The sequence below is a fragment of the Canis lupus genome, chromosome 16 (genome assembly GCF_003254725.2).
Source record: "Canis lupus dingo isolate Sandy chromosome 16, ASM325472v2, whole genome shotgun sequence".
Lineage (NCBI taxonomy): Eukaryota > Metazoa > Chordata > Mammalia > Carnivora > Canidae > Canis > Canis lupus.
The window spans coordinates 27,475,673-27,501,853 of NC_064258.1; the positions used below are offsets into that span (position 1 = coordinate 27,475,673).

Genomic DNA, 26,181 nt, shown 5'->3' on the forward strand with positions numbered 1-26,181 from the left:
AATCAGAGAGGGAGACAAACCATAAGAGACTCCTAAGTACAGAAAACAAACTGAGGGTCACTAAAAGAGAAGTGGTAAAAGGGATGGGATAACTTGGTATGGGCATTCAGGAGGACACTTGATATAATGAGCACTTGGGTGTATATGGAACTGATGAATCACTAAATTCTATCCCTGAAACTAATAATATACTACATGTTAACTAAATTGAATTTAAATAAATAAATGTTTTTAAAAAGCAGAATAAAAGAGAAATAAAGATGCCCTTGTTGTGGGTGGAAGGGCTAAGAGACAAACTACTATCAGACATACAGTAAAAGCAATTCAAAAAGGGTTTTTCAAAATAATTAAAAAATAATACCTACTTGAAGATCAGAGGTGCAAGAGAACCAAAGAGTAATGGAAGTGATAACTATGTAAGTAAATCTAAACAAACAGGAATGAACAATGTTTGTTAAGCAGCGATAATAATACATTCCTAACACATAGCCATATATGTCAGGAAGTAGATAAATAAAGTTAAACTGTTCTAAAGTCCTTGAATTATGTAAGGAAGGATATGATTTATATTAAACATGATAAATTAAGGAGACAGGTTATAATTTTTAGAGTAACTCTCCCCCCAAAAAATCAAAGATTATATAACTTCCATCCTAATAGAGGCAAAATAATGAATATTGAAAACACACTAGTAACTCAAAATAAATACATTTTTTTAAAAAGAACATAATAGAAGTGAGACAAAAAAACACACAGGATGTTAGATTTAAACCCAAATACTGCATCTCATTAATTGTGAAACACATTCCTCACATATTTAAAATACTCTGAAATTGAGGTTCATCTAACAAAGTATTAATTTAACTGACACCATTTTTCCTTCTTAGTGGTATGTTAATAATGATGTATCTTACAATCAATTACATCTATGCTTAAATAAATACATTACTAATTACATTAAACATAAGCAAATTAAATGATACAATTAAGAGATAAATACTGTCAAGCTGGATTTAAAAATAAAACCTAAACATATGTTGTTTCAATAATATATCTAAAACATAAGGATAAAGAAAGGTTCAAAGTGAAAGGATAGAAAAAATATACTTTTGACATGAAAAAAAATCTGGCAAAGCCAAATTAATATTAGACAAGATTGACAGTCTAATCAATAAAAAGGAAATGGAGACACAGATTGAGCAAAAATAAAACTGTTCACAAATGATATAGTCATCTATGTAAAAATTCCAAAAGAATCAACAAAAAAAATTTCTGCAATAAGCGATTAAAGCAAACTAAAGCAATGAAATCTTCTTTTTTAGAAAAGAAGATTACAAGTCAGTTGCTTTCTTATATACCAGCAACAATTAGAATATGAAATTAAAAACGCAATATCATTTACATTAGCAAAACCAAAACCAAAACAAAACAAAAATACTTAGGCATAAATCTAACAAAATATATACAAGATCTAGAGAGGAAAAACTTCAAAACTCTGATGAAAAAAATATCAAAAATGACCTAAATAAATGGAGAAATATTCCATGTTCAAGGACAGGAAAACTAAATACCATAAAGATGTCCATTCTTCCCAATTTAATCTATAGATTTAATGCAATCCCAATTAAAATTAACCCAGCCAGTTATTTTTTGAGTATAAACAAAGTGACCTAAAGTTTATATGGGGAGACTAAAGACTCATAATAACCAACACAATACTGAAAGAGAACAAAATTTAAAAAGTGAAAGTATCTGACTTTCAGATTTATCATCAAGCTACAGTAAATCAAGACAGCATGGTATTGGCAAAAGAATAGACAAATGGATCAATGGAAGAGAATCAAGTCCAGACATAAACCCACACAAATACAGTTAACATATCTTTGACAAACAAACAAAGACAATTTGATGGAGAAAGACGGTCCTTAACCCATTAAGAGTATCTGCTGCAGAGAAAGAATTACACTCTTGGTGGAAATGCAAACTGGTACAGTCACTCTGAAAAACAGAACAGAGGTTCCTCAGAAAGTTAAAAATAGAACTACCCTATGATCCAGCAATTACACTACTTGGATATTTACCCAAATGATACAAAACTACTGATTCAAAGGGATACATGCGCCTCAATGTTTATAGCAGTATAAAACAATAACCAAATTATGGAAAGATCCCAAATGCCCATCAACTGATGAATGGATAAAGATGTGGCATATAGACAATGGAATATTACTCAGCCATAAAAAAGAATGAAATCTTGCCATTTGCAACAACATAGATGGAGCTAGAGGGTATTACTAAGCAAAATAAGTCATTCAGAGAAAGACAAATACCATATGATTTCTCTCATATGTGGAATTTAAGAAACAAAACAAATGAACATAGGGGATAAAAAGAGAGGGGTAAACCAGAAAAAAGACTCTCAACTGTAGAGAACTAAGGGTTACTGGAGGGGAGGTGGGCAGGGGATGGGTTAAATGGGTGATGAATATTAAGTAGGGCACTTGTGATGAGCACTGGATGTTGTATGTAAGTGATGAATAAATTCTACACCTGAAACTAATATTACACTGTATGTTATCCAACTGGAATTTAAATAAAAACTTGCAAAAGAAAAGATAAAGAACAGTATCTGCAAAATCTTTAGCAAACATCATATTTAATTGTAAAATGCTGAAAGCTTTCCTTTTAATACCAATGTAGGTGACATATGGTAACTATATTTGTGGTGAGCATACTATAATTTATAGAATTGTTAAGTCACTATGTTGTACAGTGTGAAATTAATATAACATTTTATATTATTTGTTAATAATATATTTATTTTTATATTTTTATACTTAATTTATTAAATATATTTTAATAATATTTTAATAATTTTATATTTTTTATATTTATAATATATTTATTTTTATATTTTATATTTAATTTATTAAATATATTTTAATAATATTTTAATAATTTTATATTTAATTTTTATATTTAATTTTATATTTTATATAATATAACATTTTATATTTATTTGTTAAAAAAAAAAAAGTAAGACTGATGCACATTACCACCACATCTACTTGAATATTGTACAGGAGGTCTTAGCCAGTATAGCCAGGTAATATAAATAAATAAAAGATATAAGGATTTATTAGGTAGAAACACAACTATCATTACTGCCAGATATGATTATATAAGTTAAAATTTAAAAGAATATAAGTGTGTAGCACCAATAGGCCACTAGATATAAAATAAATATAAGAAATCAATTTTATTTTTATACAAAAAATCATAAAGTTAATTTTTAAAAGAGAAATCATTTATAATAGCACATAAAAATATAAAGTATAGGAATAATACTAACAAAAGAAGTTTAAATCTCTATAGATAAATATAAAACGAATTAAAGATCATGGACTTGAAGACTCCTTATTGAAAACGTTAATTCTTCATCAAACTAATCTAGAGATTTAAAACAGTATCAATCAAATCCCCAATAAGACTCTTTGTGGATTTGGATGACTTAATTCTAAAATCTACACAGACAAAGCCAAAAACAGCCAAGACACTCGTAAACAAGTAGGTCAAAGTAGGATAACTTTATACAACCAATTCTAAAGCTGTGATAATTAGGAACTACAGTAGTGATATAAATATTGACTAATAAACAAATGCAGCTGAAGAGCCCAGAAACAGATACATATATTTGCAAACACTTGATTTATGACAAAAATATGCAAAGTAGCAATGAAAGGGATATCTTTTTAACACATGGTGCCAATTCAACAAAGCACTCATACTGGGAAAAAAGCCTGACCTCCACCCAACACAATGCACAAACAGTAATTCTGGGTGGGTTATGGACCTAAATATGAAGGTTAAAACAGATGAAGAGTCTGAAAAATAACACACAAGAATATGACATAAGTTAGGGAAGAATTTCTTAAACAAGATACAAAAAGCAATAGTCATAAAGGAATAGATTGACATATATGACTATATCAAAATTAAAAATTTTCACTAAAAGTCACCAAAAAGTTTATAAAGAACTTCTACAAATCAATAAAAATATCAATCCAATAGCAAAACCAAGGAGAATGGGACTGAACAGTATCTTCACAAAAACACAAAATCCAAATGGCCTATAAACATAAACAGGTGATTTAATCTAATCTTATTAGTAATTAGGGAAATGCAAAGGAAAAGCACAGTAATATACAACTATATACCCAACTCATTAGCTAAAGTTTAAAGTAGAGAATAACAATTGATGGAGAGATATGCAGTCAGCAATCACTGCACCCCACAATACATCTTCTTCAGCCACATCTGATTTTAGCAGTTATGGTGGATGATTACCCACAACTTCTACCTCTAAGCTTTTTTTGAGTTGTAACTCAACAGGGGAGTTAAAATCCCAGGGGGCAATCTTCAAACCAAAAGACTATGGAAGATGGAAGCAACAAAAGTGAAAATACATCACAGCTACATGTATCAGGATGGACAAACATCACAAACACATCAACTAAAAAAAGCCACAGTGACAGGAAGCATACTTGTATACTGCTGTTCATTTGCTCTAATCTATTCTATGAAGTGCACAAAACAGGCAAAAACTCAAGTGTGTAGGAATACATATTTATGTGGCAAAACTGTAAAGAAAAGCAAAGAAATGATTACCATAAAAATCAGGGTAAAAGTTAATTAACTCTAGGGGAGAAGGTATAATGGGGAAAGCTACAGAAGGAAACTCTGAGGGTCCTGGTAGTGACTTGACGTTGGTTACACAAATGTTCACTTAAGAAAAATGTGGTCAGCTGTACATTTGTTTAGATTTTCTGTGTGTTCTTTATTTTTCGTAATAAAAGCGTGTTTTTTGTTTGTTGTGTGTGTGTGTGTGCGTGTGTGTGTTTTAAGAGAACACATCACAAGTTCTATCAGAACAAAAAGGGACACCTGGGTGGCTCAGTGGTTCAGCCTTTGGCTCAGGACGTGATCCCGGAATCCAGGGATCAAGTCCCACATCAGGTTCCCCACGGGTAGCCTGCTTCTCCTTCTGCCTATGTTTCTGCCTCTCTGTGTCTCTCATGAATAAATAAATAAAATCTTTAAAAAAAAAAAAAAAAAGGAACAAGAAGGTCCAGCAAAAGGTAACCTTAGTGCTTCTATTTCTGTAGTTAGGCACCAAGGAGTCCAATAAACCCAAAGGGTACTCAGTTAGGACTAAGAAACCCTTAGAAAAAACAGGTGAACTCGCTCAGTCTCATGAGGTTGATGAGGTTGTTAAACATCAGAAAGCTGACATGGGGTTACAGCTTTTATAGTTTTATAGGAAGCAATCATCAAAAAAAAAAAGAAAAAAGGAAAGAAAAGAAAAGAAAAGAGAGGAGAGGAGAGGAGAGGAGAGGAGAGGAGAGGAGAGGAGAGGAGAGGAGAGGAGAGGAGAGGAGAGGAGAGGAAAGAAAAAAGGAAAGAAAAAAGGAAAGAAAAAGGGAAAGAAAAAAGGAAAGAAAGGAAGAAGAAAGAAAGAAAGAAAGAAAGAAAGAAAGAAAGAAAGAAAGAAAGAAAGAAAGAAAGAAAGAAAGAAAGAAAGAAAGAGAATCCAAGATAAAGGCCAGAGTAAGAGATAAACTTGGCAGACAGGTCAGGCTTTCCTCTAAAAAACAGAACAAAATAAAACAAAAATCCACAAGATGCAACAGAAAACACCACTATTAATAAATCTAGGAAACTGAACTTAAATGAAATTTTTTTAAAAATAGTAACTTTTGTTGCATCACAAAAAAAAACCACCAACAGCTAAAGGAAGAAGTCCATTTTACCTAGCACAGGCTAGAGCCATCTGCCTAAGGAGGTAATGCCCATAGATCTTAAAGAGTTCATCCAACACCATCTCCCTGATGTCCATTGCACCCTCTGCCCAGAGTACTTCTGTGTTAACGGTGGAAGGGAATGCAGTGCCATCTGGGATAGTTCACTTGTTCCTCAGAAGAAGCAGGCTCTCCTTCATTCACTAGTGAAGGTCTCACTTATGGTCTTTTGGGGGAGGTGGAAAACCTTTTATTCTCTAAGATTTTTTTTTTTAATTTATTTATTTACGATAGTCACACTGAGAGAGAGAGAGAGAGAGAGAGAGAGAGGCAGAGACACAGGCAGAGAGAGAAGCAGGCTCCATGCACCGGGAGCCTGACGTGGGATTCGATCCCGGGTCTCCAGGATCGCGCCCTGGGCCAAAGGCAGGCGCCAAACCGCTGCGCCACCCAGGGATCCCTATTCTCTAAGATTTTATATTCCTAGATCTAGAAAGCAATGTTCCTTCATTAGAAGTCTTTTTGGACCAAGCCATTACAAGTGCTGCCTCGAGACCACAGCCTCAGTCTCTGTTTGCTACGGATTCATAGTTTTTAAATAATCTGTTTTGTTGTTGTTTTTTTTTCAGACATTTGTAAGTTGTGCCCAGGTTTTTACTGCTGAACAATGCATACACACATTGTTTGCTCACCCTCTCATTACTCCTCTAGAGCAAATTTCCAAATATAAAATTTCTGGTTCAAAAGTGTATCTTTAGGGTTTTAGACACAACCAATCTGCTCCACAGAAAACCTGTACCAATGCTCTTCACACTAGAAGCATGAGGGACTGGCCGGGTGACTTACATACTTTGGTTTCATAGGTTAAAAACAAGTTATTTCATTGTTTTGATTTACATTTCTGTTTAGGGATGTGGAGAAAAAGTTTCACAAATTTACTGACGTTTTCTATTTATGTCTTGTATTACAAGCTACCTGATCATATCCTTTCCTTTTTTTTTTTTTATTTTAAAGATTTTATTTATTTATTCATGAGAGACACACAGAGAGAGAGAGAGAGAGAGAGAGAGAGAGAGGCAGAGATGCAGGTAGAGGGAGAAGCAGGCTCCATGCAGGAAACTTGACATGGGACTCGATCCTGGGTCCCAGGATCAGGCCCTGTGCTGACGGTGGTGCTAAAGCACTGAGCCACTCAGGCTGCCCAATCATATCCTCTCCTTTGCTCATCTGTAAATTTATATTTTTATTTGAAAAACAAACAAAAAACTTTGTCTCAGACATTTCAAACAGTATTCTTTGCTATTTGCTCTTTCACTGTTTCCTTTATAATTTGAGGGTAGGGTGGGGGAGTGGAAAGGTTTATGTTTATAAACACCTTTCTCTATCCAAGATTATATCCATTAAGTCACATTTTCTACTATTTCGTTATATATTTGGAATTTAATGCATACTGTATGGTGATTTTTTCCAAATTCTTAACAAACCATTTGAGCCTCATTTACTGAATAACCCCATCTCAAAAAAAAAAAAAAAAAAAAAAAACACTTTTACTATTTCTGAGGTTTCTACTTTGAGACTGTTGATATGTTTACCATGCATTTAAGTTAATATTATACAATTCCCAAATATAATAGTTCATACCAAAATCCTTCTTTAAAGGTCTTCTTTTTCAATATTTTCTTCACTACTTTTGCAAAATTACTCTTCCAAATTGACTCTAAATTTATTTTTGTCAAGTTCTAGAATGAAAGAAATATACACATATCTGGAACTTGATTGGTATTAATAATAATTTGAGTTAATTTGATAAAAATATATTTCCAATATTTAATCTTCTCATAAAAGAACACTGCCTTTACTCAAATTACATATTCTGACTTTCAGTAAAGTGTGTTCTTTAAACAAATGCTATTTGCTATTAAGTTGATCTCAAGATATTCAGAATTTTTGACAAATATAATTTTTTGGCAAATACAGTTTTTTCCTCACATATTTCAAAGTAGTTGTAACTGGTCTATTGGAAATCTATTTACTTTAAAACTGTATTTCTAATACTATTTAATTGGTTCCCTTGCTTTTCAAAACTAGACAATCATTAACATCGTTCACTATCCCCTCTTTTCAAATATTTATTCTTAAATCATCTTCTTATTCATCACACTAAGCTAGAAAATCCAAACCAAGATAAGCTAATGGTACTGATAGTACCATGTATGCCCAATATGTTATGGTCTTTCCTCCAATCTTATCCCCATCCTTCTCCACTGTGTTCTTTGCTTAGGAGGTTGACCTATACAGACTGCATCCAATGAAATGTGCCCAATTGGAGGCACTGGCAGAAGAACAAGACTGATTATTCCTCTGAGTCTCACTCTATCAGGTCACCTGATGTTGGCAATTTCCCTCTACTTCAACTCCTCAATGGTCAGTCTCTCCTACAGCCATAGTTATTTCTCCCCATGATCCTGAACAATTCTCTCCTTTTATATTTTCTACATCCCTACCAGGTTACGTACTTAAGCTAACCCCAAAAAACTCCTTGCCTGTTCTCATGGGGAAAATGGGAGATCACCTTATATTCAAGATCATCTTATATTCATTCATGTTGAAGTTTTAATACACAGTAGGTTTTAAACCTAATATTCATAATACCATCTTATTCAAAATATTTTATAATTAGCCTTTAGACCTCTGATACAAGATTTACTTAGGAGAGTGTTTTTAAATTATCAATTCATTTAGGGTTTTTGGTATTAACATCTAGTTTTACTACACTGTGGCCCAAGAATGAGATCCTGTTGTTTCTTTTTTTTTTTCTTTTTTTAAGATTTTATTTATTTATTCATAGAGAAAGAGAGAGGCAGAGGGAGAAACAGGCTCCATGCAGAGAGCTCAATGTAGGACTCGATCCTGGGTCTCCAAATCACACCCCGGACCACAGGTGGCACCAAACCGCTGTGCCACCGGGGCTGCCCAACCCTGTTCTGTTTCTGCTTCTTTTCTCAATTATATAAGTCTTTGGCAAAATATATAGTCATTGGCAAAATATATAGTCAATTTTTGTGGAGATTCCTGAACACCTGAAATGAAGATATATGTTCTGTTTGTACATAGTTATATTTTTATCCATTAAATCAACCATATTAATATTTATTTAAACCTCTATAATCTTATGTTTCATTTATATAATCTGTTAGTGATTAAGAAAGCTGTTTTAAAATTTCCTGAAATGTGCTCATTTTCCCTTTACATGCTTTTCACATTATATATTTTAATAACATGACATCAACAATTATGATAAATGTTTATTAATGACTGTACATCCCAAAAATGAAAAGTGATCATGTTTGCCTTATTGTGAGTCTCTTTGTGTCAGGTATGTTTCCTAGATAAAACATTTAATTATAGTGGTTTGAGACCTAATCTGAGAGGCATTCCATATATTAACCGTTATATTTGGTCTTAAATTATTGTACCTTATACTTTGTATTTTGTAACACCTTAACAATATGTTCTTTTAGGCTTTTTTTTTTTTTTTTTTTTGCTTTTTTTTTTTTTCTATGTAGAATATTTTCACTAAAAATTTTTTGTCCTGAGGAGCCTAGCTGGTTCAGTCAGTAGAGCAGGTGACACTTAATCTCAAGGTAATGAGGTCAAGCCCCATGTTGGGTGTGGAGCCCACTTGAAAAAAAAAAAAATTGTCCTTATGAATTAGAAACGTACATCTTGTTTTCAATTCTACCTTGAGGTCATTATTATGACAACTTAAAATGTAGTCCGACATATATTTCTTCAATTGTCTGTGATTTTATACCTCCCCCACTCAACGGGTTTAATTTTTTTTTAATATTATGTATTTCTTTCAAGTTCCATTTGTTCTGGTTGCTCCTCCACTAAATCCAATGGCCCACAAACCATTCATTCTCCAGATCTACTCCATCCTTCTAACAGTTCATCTCTGTCCTTTCTCCCTGCAATCTGGGAAAGCTTATCAAGATTAAGTTGCAATCTTTTTCGAAACAGGCATTACGGAGAAGTTACCCAATCAGGGCCAATGAGTTCCCATGCTAGGACTGAGATAAATTCAGACCTCCTGGATCTACTGTTCACAAGGGAATCCCAAAAACTTCACCCCTGCTCCATTTCCTAACACAGGCAGCCGCAGAACCACTCCCTGCCTCAGTCACCGGGACAAATCTCATGTCCTTTAGTCCTATTTACATTTATTATTATAGGAAGCTGTAGCTGTCTGTGAAGGCCTTTGTCTCCTTCCCATTACCTTATTATGCACCCTGGAATCCACAGTGCATCATCAGCAAAACTCTGATATCCTCAACCTCTTTTCTGAAAGTACCTTTCACTGTCAAGCTCTACTTGAAATTCAGCTATTCTCTGATTTCATAGCTTCCATGAGAATGTTCTCAAGGAGTAGCAGCTTTTCCCCAGAACCCTCATACAACTAGAAATAGAATATAGTGTTCTTCCTCCAGATTGCTGCTTCCAGGTCATTCTTTCTTGCTCCTTCCTAAAATCTCCCAGCTCTGAATCTCATAAAATTAAACTATCAGCTACCTTGATTACTAACATCTACCAATCCCTGGGGTTACTGCCTCTCATGTCCTTCTCACTAACATTGTCACTCTAACACTATCCTTGTCTTTATTTTTGCTGATTGCAATATGCAGATGGATAATCCTATTAGTCCCTTGGGCTCTCTCCATGGCTTCAATTCCTGTCCTCCAATAATCTAATCCTCCACCATCCAACCACTCATTTCTAGGCTTTTAGTGGACATCTTACCATTACTATAATTTATAATCTCAATTTTACACATCTTACTTTCCCTGGGTACACCTTTATACTCCAACGTAACTCTCATCCCACAAGCACATCCATTTCATTAGTGTTTCCCTTATCCACTTGATGTCCCCCCTTTCCTAAGCCTTATCCATCTTAAATGTCATGGTCCATCATAATTACTCCTTTGCAAACAGATCTGACTTCCTTGCCCTTCTCTTACTTCATTGTATTTGGCCTAACTACAACCTGGTTAACATCACTCTCTTATGCACCTATGCAGTTGAACATACCTGCCTGAAAAGACACAACCACAAACTAATCTCACTTAAAATTCACGACTATGAATCTCAAGTGACCCTTTAAAACTGCCTTCTAGGGGAACCTGGGTGGGTCAGGAGTTGAGTGTCTGCCTTCACCTGAGGTCATGATCTCAGGGTTCTGGGGTTGAGTCCCTCATCGGGCTCCCCACAGGGAGCTGCTTCTCCCTCTGCCTATGTCTCTACTTCTCTCTCTGTGTCTCTCATGAGTAAATAAATAAAACATTTTTTTAAAAAATATATAAAATAAAACTGCCCCCTACTCCATTTATTCTTCCATTCTACCACATGACTATTTCATACCTTTTCCTATCTCCTGAAATCCCCAATAGCTCCTCCCTAGCCTTTCAACTTACTTCTTACTTCACTGACAAAACTGAACCACAGGCTCCCACCACTACATATATCTATCTACCAGCAGCTACATCCATTTTTTCCTATTACTACAGATACTCTGAGCTTCATTAGAACAAACCCCTCCACTTGTGCCCCAGAACCCACACCCTCTCACCTACTCAAGGTCTACTACAGCAATGTTCCCCTCTTTGTCCCAGATCACCAACTTTACTCCTCCACTAAATTAATCCTATTAGCATACAAACCTGCTGTAAATTCTTCCATCTTGAAAAAAAGTCTAGCCATACTTCTTCCTTTATACTTGGCGCGTTTCCCTCAGATACCCACAGAGCTTTCTACTTATCTCCTTCAAGTATTTAGTCTAATATCACCTCAAAGAAGCTTACCCTGACAACACAAATTTAAAATTACAACCTGACTTCTACCATCACCACTACTACCACCACCACAACACCTGGACCTCCCAATCTTCTAATCCTATTCTTTTATTTTATTTTCCATAGCACTTATCACCTAATGTTCTGTATTACTGATGTATTTATTATGTTACTAGTTTGTCTTCTCCCATGAAAATGTAAACTCCATGAAGGGCAAGTCTTTTTCTAATTCACTAAGATATTCCAAGTGCCTAAAACAAAGTCTAGCACCTAGTCAGCACTCAATAAATACTTGACAAGGGGCACCCGGGTGGCTCAGTGGGTTAAGCATCTGACTCTTAGGTTTCAGCTCAGGTCGTGATCTCAAGGTCTTGAGATTGAACCCCGCGTCAGGCTCTGAGCTCAGCATAGGGTCTGCTTAAGTTTCTCTCTCCATCTCCCTCTGCCCCTGCCCCCTGCTCACTTGCACTCACTCACATGCCCTCTCTCTCCCCCTCTCTCTAATAAATTTAAAAATCTTAAAAAAATAAAATTTAAAAATGAACAAATAAATACTTGATGAGTGAATGAATAAAGTATGGATCCATTCTTCATTGCTTCTTACACCATTTTAAATTCCACTATAGCACTGTTTCAGGACAAGCCTTTCCTAACTGCATGCCACTGTTTTCATCTTAGTCTCCTTTCTTACCTCATGGCTGAGTATTCAGTTCTTATTCCCTGAATTCATGTCTTCTTCAACTTCACTTCCAGCCAAAGCAAATGCTAAATTTATTTCCGTCTCCTACAGAAAATCTTTTACAAACATAAGATTCTTCTTGTGAATATAATTACTTTTTTTATTAAATATAGTTTTTCTATGTTCTAACTTTTCCATACCTATTTTTCAGCCTAGTATTTGCTCAAAAACAGATAAATCCTGCAGCAAATTCTGCTTGAATACTTTCCTTTACACCATAATTTAATGAGAACTGTACTTTCAGATCTGAAGATAAAGAGCTGGCTAAGAGCAGTTATTATTATTCTTTCTGTGCTCCAGGAACTTGAGGGAGGTAGGAAAGGAAATGAACACTTGGGGCTATGGATATTCCCCATATGAAATTTTCATTTGTGTTTGGAAAAGATGAACACCTTCCACAACTAATTTTTTCTCTGACTCAACTTCTACTCACATATGCATTGTGACTATGTCCAGCTCTCTATTTAGCATTTCTGCCTACTGAATTAGGTAGGAACCTTGTTCCCTTGTGACAAATCTGCAACAAAAAGAAGCCCAATGACTCAATGGTATTTCACCTAAAGACTCTCTACAGTGATTACTTTTGAACCCTGGCAGAGAAAGGGGCTCTAAGATCACAGGCTCCGGATCCAGACCTCTTGACCTGAAATCTCAGCTTCAACACTTACTGTGATGTGTCACCTCACTTTCTTCATCCTTCACTAGAGATACCCACATCTCATCAGGTTTCTGAGCATTAAAGATTAATGCATTTTAAGTGCTTAGAACAGTACCTAACACGTAAAAAACATTCACTAATTTTTAACTCTGCTTTCTCCTCCTTTTTGTCTTGCGTCCCATTTTTACCTATAGAAGTAGAGATGTTAGCACTCTGTCAAGATCTCTTCTATTTACAGTGACAATGAAGTACTTTCTCAAGAAGGGATTTATGAGTAAATACTTCATATAGTCTCTCAAATCTAATCCAACCTGCACTACATCTGATAGAAATCTTTTGCTAATTCCTAATTCAGAAGTAAATTTTTCCATGTTCTTTTTTTTTTTTTAAAGATTTTATTTATTTATTTATTCATAGAGACACAGAGAGAGAGAGGGGCAGAGGCACAGGCAGAGGGAGAAGCAGGCTCCACGCAGGGAGCCCGACGTGGGACTCAATCCAGGGTCCCCAGGATCAAACCCCGGGCTGCAGGCGGCGCTAAACTGCTGCACCACCGGGGCTGCCCAAATTTTTCCATGTTCTTATATTCTTTTGATGTGTCAATTCACACAAGAGTGTAGCTACACAAATGTTTCTTTCTTAAACCTCTTTAGAATCATGAATTTAATTTAAAAATAGCACATTGGTATATTGTGTAATTAATTTCAGAGGAGCCAGGAATAATTTTTCTTTCTTTTTTTTTTTTTAGGAATAATTTTTCAACTTAACATGAGTACATCACAAAATTTAAGAAACACTTATCTACGGTACCATGTTAAGAAGAACAAGAAGAAAGAATTCATTTACTCACGATGCTCCTGAATTCATGATGCAGCTCTTTGCTCCACAAAAACAATCTCTGCCATCATCATGATTCATTCCAAGGTTATGACCCAACTCATGAGCAACAATGGATGCAAACGTCTCCACTGTGATTTGCCCAAACTGTCCAAACACAGGAAAGTACTAATTAGGTTTCTGAACAAAAAGGATATGTTTATTATTTTTTCCACAAGAGGAAATTAATCACTATGATGATGACAGTCTTTATGATAAATCATGCACCCAACATCAGTCTTCAAACATTTCACTAGGAAACTGATATGACACAGAGGTAGATCCTTTAAGCAACAGACCAATTATTTCAGCACTAATAAGTTATTCACAATGATTTATGGGAAAACAGATTCATGGTTCTAATTTAATTTTCTTGAATGGAGTTTTAACTTTCTCGTCCATAAAAAGTAAGGGGCTAATAAACACGTAATATTAGAAAACTTAATCTAGTCTCTAAAGAAAGAACACGTCTACCACTTCTACCCGAAATAGTATTTTAAGGACTGGGGGAGGAAGTGTGCAGTCAAATGCACGACACTGTTCTTTTTTAAGAATTTTATTCTTTTTTTGTTTTTAATTTTTTTAAAATATTATTTATTTATTTATTCATAGAGATGCAGAGAGAGAGAGAGAGAGAGAGAGGCAAAGAAACAGGCAGAGGGAGAAGCAGGCTCCATGCAGAGAGCCTGACGTGGGACTCGATCCAGGGTCTCCAGGATCACGCCCTGGGCTGCAGGCGGTGCTAAACCGCTGCACCACGGGGGCTGCCCCATGACACTGTTCTAATGCAGATGTCCAAAGGTAAATATCAAGAACAAAAACATACCACGTTAATCCCGCCTGCGTGGCTCCTTGAACATACTGTTCCCACAAATGCCATTCCCGCAGTCCCACCAAAACCTTTCTTCCTAAATAAAAATACAAGGTAAAAGTTAGAAAATGTAGTTGGGAGGGTGAAAGGAACAAACTGCTCTTATTCCTTTGGATAAGCTTAAACTGGGCTGGTAGAACCCACAACAACTGGAGAAAAACAGCAGAGAACATTGACATTTTAAAATCAGAATACAATTAAGTCTTATTTCTTTTTTATTATCAGAGAATGAGACTAATATCACAAGTTCATTTTTTAGACAACTGAAGATATGTTTTAGATACCAAACCAAAGTTTTTTTCCTACTCTCTAGATGAAAAATCTTCCTAAAACACATTATATTTACTTATTCAAAAATTATAACGAGGAGGGGCAGGTAACACGTGCAATGAACATACACACACAGGAGGCTGCAGGGCAGGGAGTGCAGGGGACAAAAGAACCACAGGGGGTCTCCATGTGGCTCCCCGGTCAGTCATCCCCAACACACTTGTATCTCAGGGCCTATTTTCTCCACCTGGAACTCTTTTGTCCAACAAATACTCCGAACTCATTCTCTCACCTCCTTCTCTCGCTTCTCTCATTTCCACAAGTCTTCTCTATGAGGCTTTCCCTCACCAATTCAACCTGATTTCTCTGATACTTCTTTATCTTGGCATATGCCAGCTATTTATTGAGTAGAAAAGCATAATAACAACACCACAATGTACTTAAAATGTTCCATAAGCCTTCACAGGTACTTTACAAAAGTAACCTCATTTGATCCTGAAACCCTACTAGATAAAAATCATTGTGCCTGCCCACTGAACAGTTTAAGAAACTGAGGCTGTGGGAAGTTGTATCTTTAGCTGTTAGGTCACCAAGCAGGGGTCTGGCATACTGCTACCTGATTCCATATTTACCACCCTAATAGCTATACCATCCCAGCCCTTTCTGCCCTGTAGCCAGGTAAGCATGTTCTAATTAGGGTGAAATGCAAGAAAAGAAATCTGTCTTTACATCTCCACCTGGAGCTAAGCCTACAATACAATAAAAATTGTGGCTACTAAGTTTCTTCAAACATTTCCTGGACTCTGAGTCAGAAAATGAGCTTCACTGGTTGTAACCTTAATCTTCCAGGGAGACATGCACCTACAGGAAAAATGAGGTACTTATTCCTTCACATGATGATAGGAAATTAGAACCCAAGACACTGTGTTGTATATCTGGTTCCAGATATCTGTATATCTGGTTCCATTATCACAAATTTATAGATGACAGAGGCCACATGACAAGCCAAGGCAGGCAATTCCTTCAGGTGAGAAAGGCAGATGCCAGCCCCTTGGCCTACAGTGGCTAAGACAAAGGCAAGGAGATGGAGAATTCAGCCTTATGCATCATCTCAGGCAGTGCTTCTCAAACTATCAAGAGAGAAAGGCCAATAATTTTCGCTTTAATTTCCAATTCACCACAGACCAATATGTCTTTATTGTCCCTTTTTTTGAATTGAATCATTGATATATTAGTTTCAGGTGTATAATTGCATAATTATACACCTTATGAAATGCTCACCACCATAAGTATACTTACACTCTTCCTATACTTTTACTTCTACCCTTTCTGCTCTATTTTTCCTCCTTACCAGTTATTAGTATTTAATATACACATTCATTTATCTCACTTATTGCTAATCTCCTCTACCAGAATATAGACTCCATGACCCCAAGAATTTTTGTCTGGACAAACACAGTAGAACTATGTGATTTTCCTTCCAGAAAATTCTAGAAAATGGAAATTAACCCACATTAACAGAGAAAAGATTAGTGGTTGCTTGGGGAGGGAATATTTTTTGGAGGAGAGAGGAGACTGGATTACCAAGAGGCCAAGAAAACTTCTGAAGGGAATGGATATGTTTATTATCTTGATCAATGTTTCATGGTTATATACATATGTCAAAACTCATCAAAACGTACACTTTAAATATGTGCAGTTTAATCTTCATCAGTAATACCTCAATAAACCTGCTTAAAAATTTAAAACATTTTAAAAATAGGGAGTTTGTCTGCTTTATTCATTGCTATCCCCAATGCTCAGGGTATACACCTAATAAATATATTATAAATGAATGAATAAATCTTTCTCTGGGGCATCTGACCAGCAAGAAGAGGACTAGAGATCCTGACATAAGGGGCTTGGCAAGGAAACATTTTAGCCAGATCACCCTCTACTTAATGCCATAGCCCCCAGGTCCTACTCATGTATTCCTGCTTCCTAAAGGCTCTTTAGTACCCCATTTCTTAACCAAAAACACAACCAGGGATCATCAGACATTTGGGAAATGCCTCTAGCATGACAGATGGATACCAGACACGAAAGAAAAGACAGCTTGGTAGGTTTGGTTGGGCAAGGTGTGGGAAATGTGCTGGATGCCCGTTCCTTCTGGCCCTTTGTGAACTAGAAGGCGTGCTCACTAGTAGGAGGATACTTGCATATGTAACTTCACTAAAAATTAATAAAAAGGTCAGGACCAAGCCTTTGTGATTACAGGGCTATAAAAATCCATTCTGACATTTTCACTGCCTTGCTTTAAATTAGCTCACATAACGAAACAAAATAAAATCAAGGAAAATTTTTCCTTGGAAAAGAATTATGAGTTTTAGGTCAATACTAAGGGAGGAAAAAATATATAAATTAGAACATTTCTCTGCAAAAAAGCCAACCTATCAAGTTAGAAGACTTTTGGTGAAGCCAGAGGGTTTGCCAAGCAAAGGAGGCTACGGCAGGCACAGGTCTTCGAAACAGAAGCCCTCCACCCAGAAAACTTTAAGAAAAATTAAATGATTTAAATAGTTTTAAATGAGGATTTTGCTCTAAGTTTTGGACTATATTTATATTAAGTTATCTATAAGTTTAGGTTTTATTATGATACCATGAAAATGCTATATAAAAGAAGAAAATTTTTTAAATATTTTATAAGTTTGGGTTACTTTACAAAAGTAACCAGAGAGAGTAAAAAAAATTATTATACCCATGGAATCAGAGCTTGTTATATAAAAATATTAAATGGGACAAAAAGACCTACTGAACATTAAAAATAAGATAGTAAAAATAAAAAACTCAATAGAAAGCTCAGAAGGGAAATTTAAGGAAATACTCAGAAAGTAGAACAAAAGACAAAACAGAACAAAAAGACAAAAAGTAAGGAGATGAAAGATAATAAAATTAGAAGACAAACACATGATATTCAATGGCCAACTGAAAGAAACCCCAGAAAGAATGACAAACCAAAAGAAAGAGGATCTAATCATCTACAAGATAATTAGAAGAAAATTCCTAAAACTGCAGTTTCAAGATTGAAATTACCCACTATGAACACAGCAGTGAGTGATGAAAGACTACACCGAAGTCTACCATCAGGACAATTCAAAAGCCTGGGAACACAGAGAAGATCATACAAGTTTCCAGAGAAGGAGGAAAGCAAACAAACCCACAAAGGATCAGGAATCAGAATGGATTAAGGCTTCTCAACAGTAATGCTGGAAGTCAAAAGACAGCAGAGCCATGCCTTCAAAATTCTGAGGGAAAGAGATTTCATGCCTAGAATTTTACATACAGCCAAATAATCAAAAAACTTATAAACTGTAAAGCACACCTCTGAAAAACTAAGTTACTTGGGCTCCAGGATAATCGGAAGTCATGCTGATGTAATTTTTAAATTCCATTCTGAGACTGTGAAGCAAATTTTCTGACATGTAAGAGATCAAATTTTTTCCTTTCCCTATATTCTTTCATGAGAAGAAACTAGAATATGTGCCATACCAAGGTGAGGGAGTAAACCCAAGAAAGAGGAAGGATGTGGACTAAAGGTGACAGAGAATCCAACACAGAAAAGAAGTCTCATTATCAAACTGTCACTTGTGGGATGTCATACAAAGGTCTCATTCAGATGAATGCTCAAAAACCTTAAGAAAACATTCTAATGAAAGAAAATAAGCAGAAGTTACTATTCTGACCATTCCATTAATAGCACTTCTTCTAAAATCACTTACAGAACTAGCTGTGCACTGTCATGTCTCCGACGTGTTATGAGAAACTTTTCCCGCCACTGTACAAAGTTCCCCAACACATCACCCGCACCTCCAATTATGTTGATCAGGTTTCCATTTGTCCAAATCTCTAGGCCAACTAGTACAATTCGAATATTCAACATAATATACATCTAGGGAGAAAACAGAAATAAAAGCATATAAAACATATTAAAGAATATGAAAGTATCTTTTAACTTACGATGAAGTAACACAACTAAAAATAAAAACAGGACTCCTCCCCTCCAAAAAATACATTTCATTCAATATAATGAGATTCTGACCTCTCAAGAGTCTCAGTGTCCTCATCCATAAGACAAAATTAATAGAAGTTCAAAATTCTTTTCATCTTCCATTCAAAATGTGAAAAACTGAAAATTTTAAGATTTTAGTAAGTTTGGTTTCCAAATTGCTCTAAAGTAATGCAAATCTATCTATAGCCCTTACATATCTCACTTAATGTAAATATTCATAGATTTCATTACAGGAGTAATGATTATCAGTGAGTTTGATTACAAAGTGTTACCACAAGGTCCTGTTAGATATTATGTAATAATTGATGAACCATATCAGCCTTCTAAACTTTTATCAAAATTCTAAACCCCATAGGCCAAAGGTTTCAGATAATGCACTATGGAATTCATTTTTATTTCACAGAGATATTGTGAGGAATAAATGACAAGTGTAAAGCACTTGGCTCAGTTTCTGGCACATTATAAATAATAGAACATTATTGTCCTCATCTATTATTACACTTGATATTCACAACAGGAAAATATCTTATAGATAAATTTATCTTTTTTTTAAGATTTTATTTATTCATGAGAGACACAGAGAGCAAGGCAGAAACATAGGCAGAGGGAGATGCAGGCTCCCTATGGGGAGCTCGATTCAGGACTCAAACCCAGGACCCTAGGATTACAACCTGAGCCAAAGGCAGATGCTCAACCACTGAGCCACCCAAATGATATTATCTTATGAGAGCTAGCATCTAATTCTTCAATATCTCCCACTGGATGAATGAGCCACAACGTCTCAAATCAAATTTCTCTCCCTCCTTCCCTCCCTCTCCCTCTTACTCTCTCTTACTCTCTCTCTCTCTCACATACACACACGCACACACACACACACACAGTCATTATCATGGTTTCAGAGTAAAAAGCAGCCTTCATCAAAGTAGGATTGAATAAAAATTCAAAAGATCTTTTCATAACTGCCAAAGTACCTTACCCTATCTACACAGAGGATAAAAGAGATGCTAATATGAAATCTCTTACTTGTCTCAAAGTCCTTCTACAATTATACATTCCTTTCAAACATAAAAGTATCACAAAATAAACTAGAAAGCAGATCCCTGAGAGACTGAGTTCACAGAATACTGAGAACTCAAAATGAGACAATTTTTAAATTCCACTCTGGTATAACCCCAGTTAATAGAAAACACAACTCACACTATCCAAGTAGTTTGCTAAACGGATCATCTCCTCTCTCACTGCAGTCTGATTTCTTCCCATCATGTCATACTGGAAAGCAAGAAAAGAAAATCATTTTCACCAAAGTAATTCATGAAAAACATTTCTAAAACCTATTATAATGAAGATAAGAATCCCAAATATTTCCTCTGAACTAAAAATAGGGGCATTTAGATATTCACCTGCATTCCAAATTAACAAATCTAAAAGATACATTTCAGTGATAAATAGGAATAAAGGAAAAACAGGTTCAAGTGTGAAATGAGTAATCATGAAAATATACTGAAGACTACATTTGCTCCAAATTAGCATAATTTTAAAATGAATTCTCTTTAATGTTATTTATTCATTTTAATGCAGAAATGTTTTCAATTAGTTTATAAAGGTAGTGTTTAAAATACTACCTTATGCACAAATAAAGGAATAAAAACAATCTAACAGACCTCCTCCCTTTCATCCTTTAGGCTAAGGACATTACCAATAAACAACTTATAAGCTCTGTGCTAAATTAATAATGAGAAATCCAATGTTCATGAACAGAGACATTATATGTAGACAAAAGAGATATTTAAAAGTTTAACTATATTACAACAAATAGTTGATATGACTGGTTCTTTAAAACCTGGCTAAATCCAAATGTCTATTTTGACATTATTTTAATACAGCCAACTAAATAGCTAATGAAAAGAAAATGTTAAAAAGAATATATGGTTTTGCTCTAAGATAAGAGCATTAATATCAGAATATATCAGATCTTTAATCAGTCAGGCATTTTATCATGATTCTCCTAAAAAAAAAAAAAACTGTAGCATATCAGATAAGATTTGATTAAAATGGAACATTCTTATTTTGAACCATTTTCCACTAGCACATAATAAATCTATCTGGAGAGAGTAATAAATGAAAACATTTCAAATCTCTATTTTTGTCAATTGTCCAAACATTCTCCAGAAGCTTTTTATAAAGCCATTATCTAGTACAAAGTTCATGTTTGATCACACTCCCTCTGCTTTTTCTTTCTACCACTTGAGAGTAATGAACCTATAATGAACAAATCTGAATACATTTCTACCTGTTAAGAAATATAGTTTGCTTACTTCCAACCTATATGCACAACAGGGGATTTTTTTTTAACCATAAATATCCTCTAAACTGTCTCTGAAGCTGCTAAGAAAGGAACTGCCAATATTGCTAAGCTTCTACAAACAACTTTTTCACATAAACCACAAAGTGGAAGTAAAAATCAGACAAAACATTTTGAATAATCCGTATGTTGAATTATTTAACAGCTAAGTCTAAAACTGAAAACCCTGTCAATGCTGAAATAGACCTATTAGTTTTCTTAGCTAGGTTAAGCACAGTTTTTAAATATAAATAAGGAAAATCTCTAGTGCTACTCTGGACACAGAAATTTGTAATAAACACTAAAATCAACTATTCTCCTCTATTCCCTTCTAAAGCATGCCACGACCCAGAAGTTTTCTGTCTCTTCAAGTGAAGTATAGCCTAACTGAAATTCTAAAAAGCAAAGCAATTTTAGTAGGCAACAAAGCAGTATCCGGTAAGTGGTTTTTCATCTCAGTCCTTTAAAGTCATCTGCAAAGGTGACCATAAATGAAAGGCAGTACAGTTTCACTGAAGAAATTCTGCATAAGCAAATAACCCAAAAGACAAGGCGGGGAAAATCACCAGTAAAAAATAGTTAAAGGTACTCTCATCTGCTACATTCAGCTTCTGGTGGGATTATGAACATCAAGCACGTTTAAAGGAAAAAAGCCATTGCCGTTTTAAAATTACATTTACGAAAAATCAGTATAAATATATTATATTTTATGTTTCCTTCATGGGATCCTCACTTCTCATCTGCTTTTCATGAAAAAGAAGAAAAACTGTCATCAATCCTACCCTTTCTTTGTCTACAACAATGAACAGCTCCACATATCGGGTCTGTGGCAGGACAGCTCTTCTTCTCTGTCAAAAATACAAACATCATAAGGGAAAAAAAAAAGTTGTAAGACCACATAGTATTCCACAACAACAACAACAACCAAAAAAAAAAAAAAACCCCACCAACAAACTACATGTTTTTCATAGGTGGTGGTGATCTTTCCCCTAACCTCTAATCTCTTTATTCCATGTTTGCTAAGAATATCATAAAATTAATTTATTTCACACAGATCAAAAAGCCAAAAACACATTTCTTAAAGTGATATCTGCTCTCTGTACTAATTTGAGAAAAATTCTAAAGATAATATGACATATTCAAGTTTCCAAGCAGAATTACTGATTTTCCAATATCAAAACTACACATACTCACACACTGTAATGGGAAACCCCATTATTAGGTTGAGAGTGGAAAAAAGAATATAAAAATTATAATAAGAATATAATAACCCAGAGCAGAAGTAAGGACAAGGTTGCTGCTTCAAAAAATAACTAGTTTTGTGTTTTTCAGAAATTCATATGCAGTGCAGAATTCAGCAAAAATTGAAAAGTTTTACAATGATTAAAGTTAAAAAGATCAGTCCAACAGTCAAGAATGGACAGCAAAGAGAGGCAATGAAAATAATGCAATAAACTAGTATAAGAATGTACTAGAAAAGCATGTCTCTTCCAACACAGCAGCATCATCTCACATGCAGAAAGGTGCAGTGATCACAACTGAAGTTGACCTGTTCCTAGAAGCATCTCAGTCTAAGAGCCTCATGTCAGGAGGAAGCAGGGAATCTTAGTGAAGACTCAAAATAGGGGTACAAGGATTCCTGGAAGACATCTGAAATAACTAACATCCTAACACTCAATTGTTCTTTCTCCAAACTAAGACTCAAGCATCACTGCTCCTGTTTTTTTAAAAGGTATCTAAATTAAAAATTGTACTGCTCTCTGAAAGACAATATAATGAACTATTATGCATCAGTGATAAAAAATATAAGTATCGTTTGAGATTTAAGCCCTGATTTCCAAGACACATAGAAGATTGGCTCATTTGATTTGGTTGCAGGAATTGCATCTTTGTACCCCTAGTACCTATCACAATGTCTGGCACAGAAGTGGCAAAAACATAACAATAATAATTATCAGTTTAATGCATAAATACACAATTTTTTAACACTTTAGTCTGAGCCATGAAGAAATCTATTTCCTTACTCGAAGTAGCTGAGTGACGCTGAGAGGCTCTTCTTCTTCATAGTTTGTGGTTTCTTTCTCCATGTCCTTGTTGGAAACCCCACATTTCAGAGGCTCTTTGTGGACATCATCCATTCGATAAAAGATGTGCTCAAAATGAGAGCTGTTTTGCAGAGGTTCGATCCCGTAACTCACATTCTCTATATGCAGCAATCCTCTAAGTGTCACATTACACATACACAATTTTTCAGTACAAAGAAAATAATACACAGGAAAAGGAATCAGAAAACCTGAATTCAAGTCCTAGTTCTTAACATATATAAAAAAGGGCACCATGGTATAGAAAAAGAAATACTAGGTTTTAGAGTCACGTAGACCTAAATTTAAAACTCAAGACTGCTACTTATTAACATCACTCCCTGACTTAACCTCTCTGGGTGACTGCTGTATAATGCAAGGCAATATACAACAGTGACTAAGAGTATGGCATCTAGAGCCAGAGAATCAGTGTTTGAACCCCAAATGTTTCCTGCTAGCTATGGGACTCATAGCAATGACCTAGGTTCTAGCTTACTTTACATTCTACATGGGGTTGTTCTGAAAACTAAATTATTTAATAAGTGCAAAATACTTAGAACATTGCCTGGCACAGAGTAACTGCTGTGTGTTATTACTTAAATGGAGATAATTATAGCTATCACATACTGCTGATTTGAGAATTAAAAATAATATTTATTAAGAAGTTTAATCAGTCAGATAACCAACCAACCAGCATAGCGTCATACTGCCAGGTCTTCAAAAATATAATTTTAATATTATTATCACTTTACTTGATATATGCCACAATTTCTCTAAACCTCAGTTGCTCATCACCTAAATATGGAGATGGTGAGCGCCTTTTCACAGGCACTGTAAGACTTAATTGAAAGAATATAGAGGTGAAAATTTTATAAAGGGCTATAGAAATTTAAAGTATGCTTTTATAAATGGCATAAACTACTTAGCAGTCTCAAATCAAGGAAATTTTCTCTTTAGATATTGAAACTCACCAACTCTACTATTTTCTTAAACACGTTAAAAATGATCTGATACATAGCTCTAAACATCTTCAGCAATATCAAAGTAAAATATAATTTTGTTAAGTCCCCCAAAATGACCTGATTTAGAAAGAGTGATAGGTAAAGGGGTAAGAAACAGAAGAGAAAAAAAAAAAAAAGTGATACAGAAAATTCCTTACCTGAGTCCAAAGCAGTCGCTGAGAGCAATGGATGAATTAGAAATTCCCTCCACATAGCCCCGATAATGACAATGATTCTAAATGATAAAAACTGTATTATCTTCAAATACTGTTACATGGCTACAATTCATCATAGAAATTACAGAGCTAACAAAGTTATTTAAGGTCAGTAAACTAACAATTTTGTTTATACTACTGGCATCTTATAATATCACATGGCACTCTTTGGATCATCTATTACCATCCTACAAGTATACAAACAGGCAGAATTCCAGAGGATACCAAGTACAAACAGCTCTACCCCAGTAACCTGTAAGCCTAGAAACAGAACAAGACAGCATTATGTCATGTTTAACATCTTAGATCACAGTCAATCCAAGAAGTAACAGCAGTCAATTGACATCTAATACAGAAGGGGATCTTGTGACAAGCTAATTATGTCAAGGGGAAGAAAAATCAGTATGTGGCAAAAAAGTATTTTGATCACATGATTTTTTTCTTCTTATATTTATATTAATTATATTATTATTAGTTTTACATTTAGCCATCTTAAAAAAACAAAAGAGGCTTTATCCTTAATTTTGAGCAAGAAATTGGCTGATAGAAATACAAGCATATTATCAATAATATCAGGTTTTTTTACTACACGATGAGATTCTTCTCCTCTTAAAGCAATTTCAAAGCACTAAAAAAAAAAGCCAAGGTCAGGGGAGGGAGATGCTGGGGAGACTAGCTCTAACAGACATTAAGACATCCCACAAGACCTTAATAATTAAAACAGTATAGTACCAGTGATACATTGAGAGAACAACTAGTGGAACAGAATTTTGGGACTTGAAATAGACCAAAGTACATACGGAACTGGGGCAAGGATTTTTATAATAAATAGTGCTCATCCACTGCTTAGACATTTGGAAAAGGATAAAATTAGAGCCATGCCTCACATCATACATAATAAAATCCAAACGAATCAAGAATGTAAACATAAAAAATAAAAATCATACAAAAACTAAAAGAAAATATGGATGAATTCCTCTTTAACCTGGGTGTAGAGAGAAGCTAACGATCACTCAAAATATATATGCAATAAAAGAAAAAAAAACAATTTTTACTACATAAAAAGTTATTCAAACTTCTGCATGGAAAGAATCACCAAAAAATAGTCAAATATGATACACAGACTAGGAAAAAATATTTGTAACTTGTACCATAGACAAGGCTAATATCCCTAATTATAAAGAACTCTTAAACATCAAAGGAGAAAGATGAAAAACTCAATAGAAGAGAGGAAGAAGTAAAACTGTCACTATTTGCAGATGATATATTATATAAGAAAACCCTTAAGACTCCACCAAAAAAACTATTAGAATAAATGAATTCAGTAAACTTGCAGGAAACAAAATCAATATACTGAAATCTGTTGTGTTGTATACGCTAATAATAAACTAGCAAAAGGAAAAAATAAGAAAACAATCTCATTTTCAATGAC

At 34.7% G+C, this 26,181-nt stretch overlaps 1 protein-coding gene across 1 annotated transcript in view; it reads right to left on the minus strand.

The window, feature by feature from the left end:
• ADAM9 (ADAM metallopeptidase domain 9) overlaps window positions 1-26,181 on the minus strand; it is a 138,347-nt gene that overhangs the window by 80,428 nt on the left and 31,738 nt on the right. Inside the window, exons 5-11 of the mRNA XM_025434316.2 lie at window positions 24,693-24,769; window positions 23,477-23,672; window positions 22,235-22,300; window positions 20,309-20,380; window positions 18,822-18,991; window positions 14,749-14,830; window positions 13,897-14,030 (exon numbers count right to left, since the gene is read on the minus strand). Coding sequence (XP_025290101.1) covers window positions 13,897-14,030; window positions 14,749-14,830; window positions 18,822-18,991; window positions 20,309-20,380; window positions 22,235-22,300; window positions 23,477-23,672; window positions 24,693-24,769 — 797 coding nt within the window. The remainder of the gene's footprint in view (window positions 1-13,896; window positions 14,031-14,748; window positions 14,831-18,821; window positions 18,992-20,308; window positions 20,381-22,234; window positions 22,301-23,476; window positions 23,673-24,692; window positions 24,770-26,181) is intronic.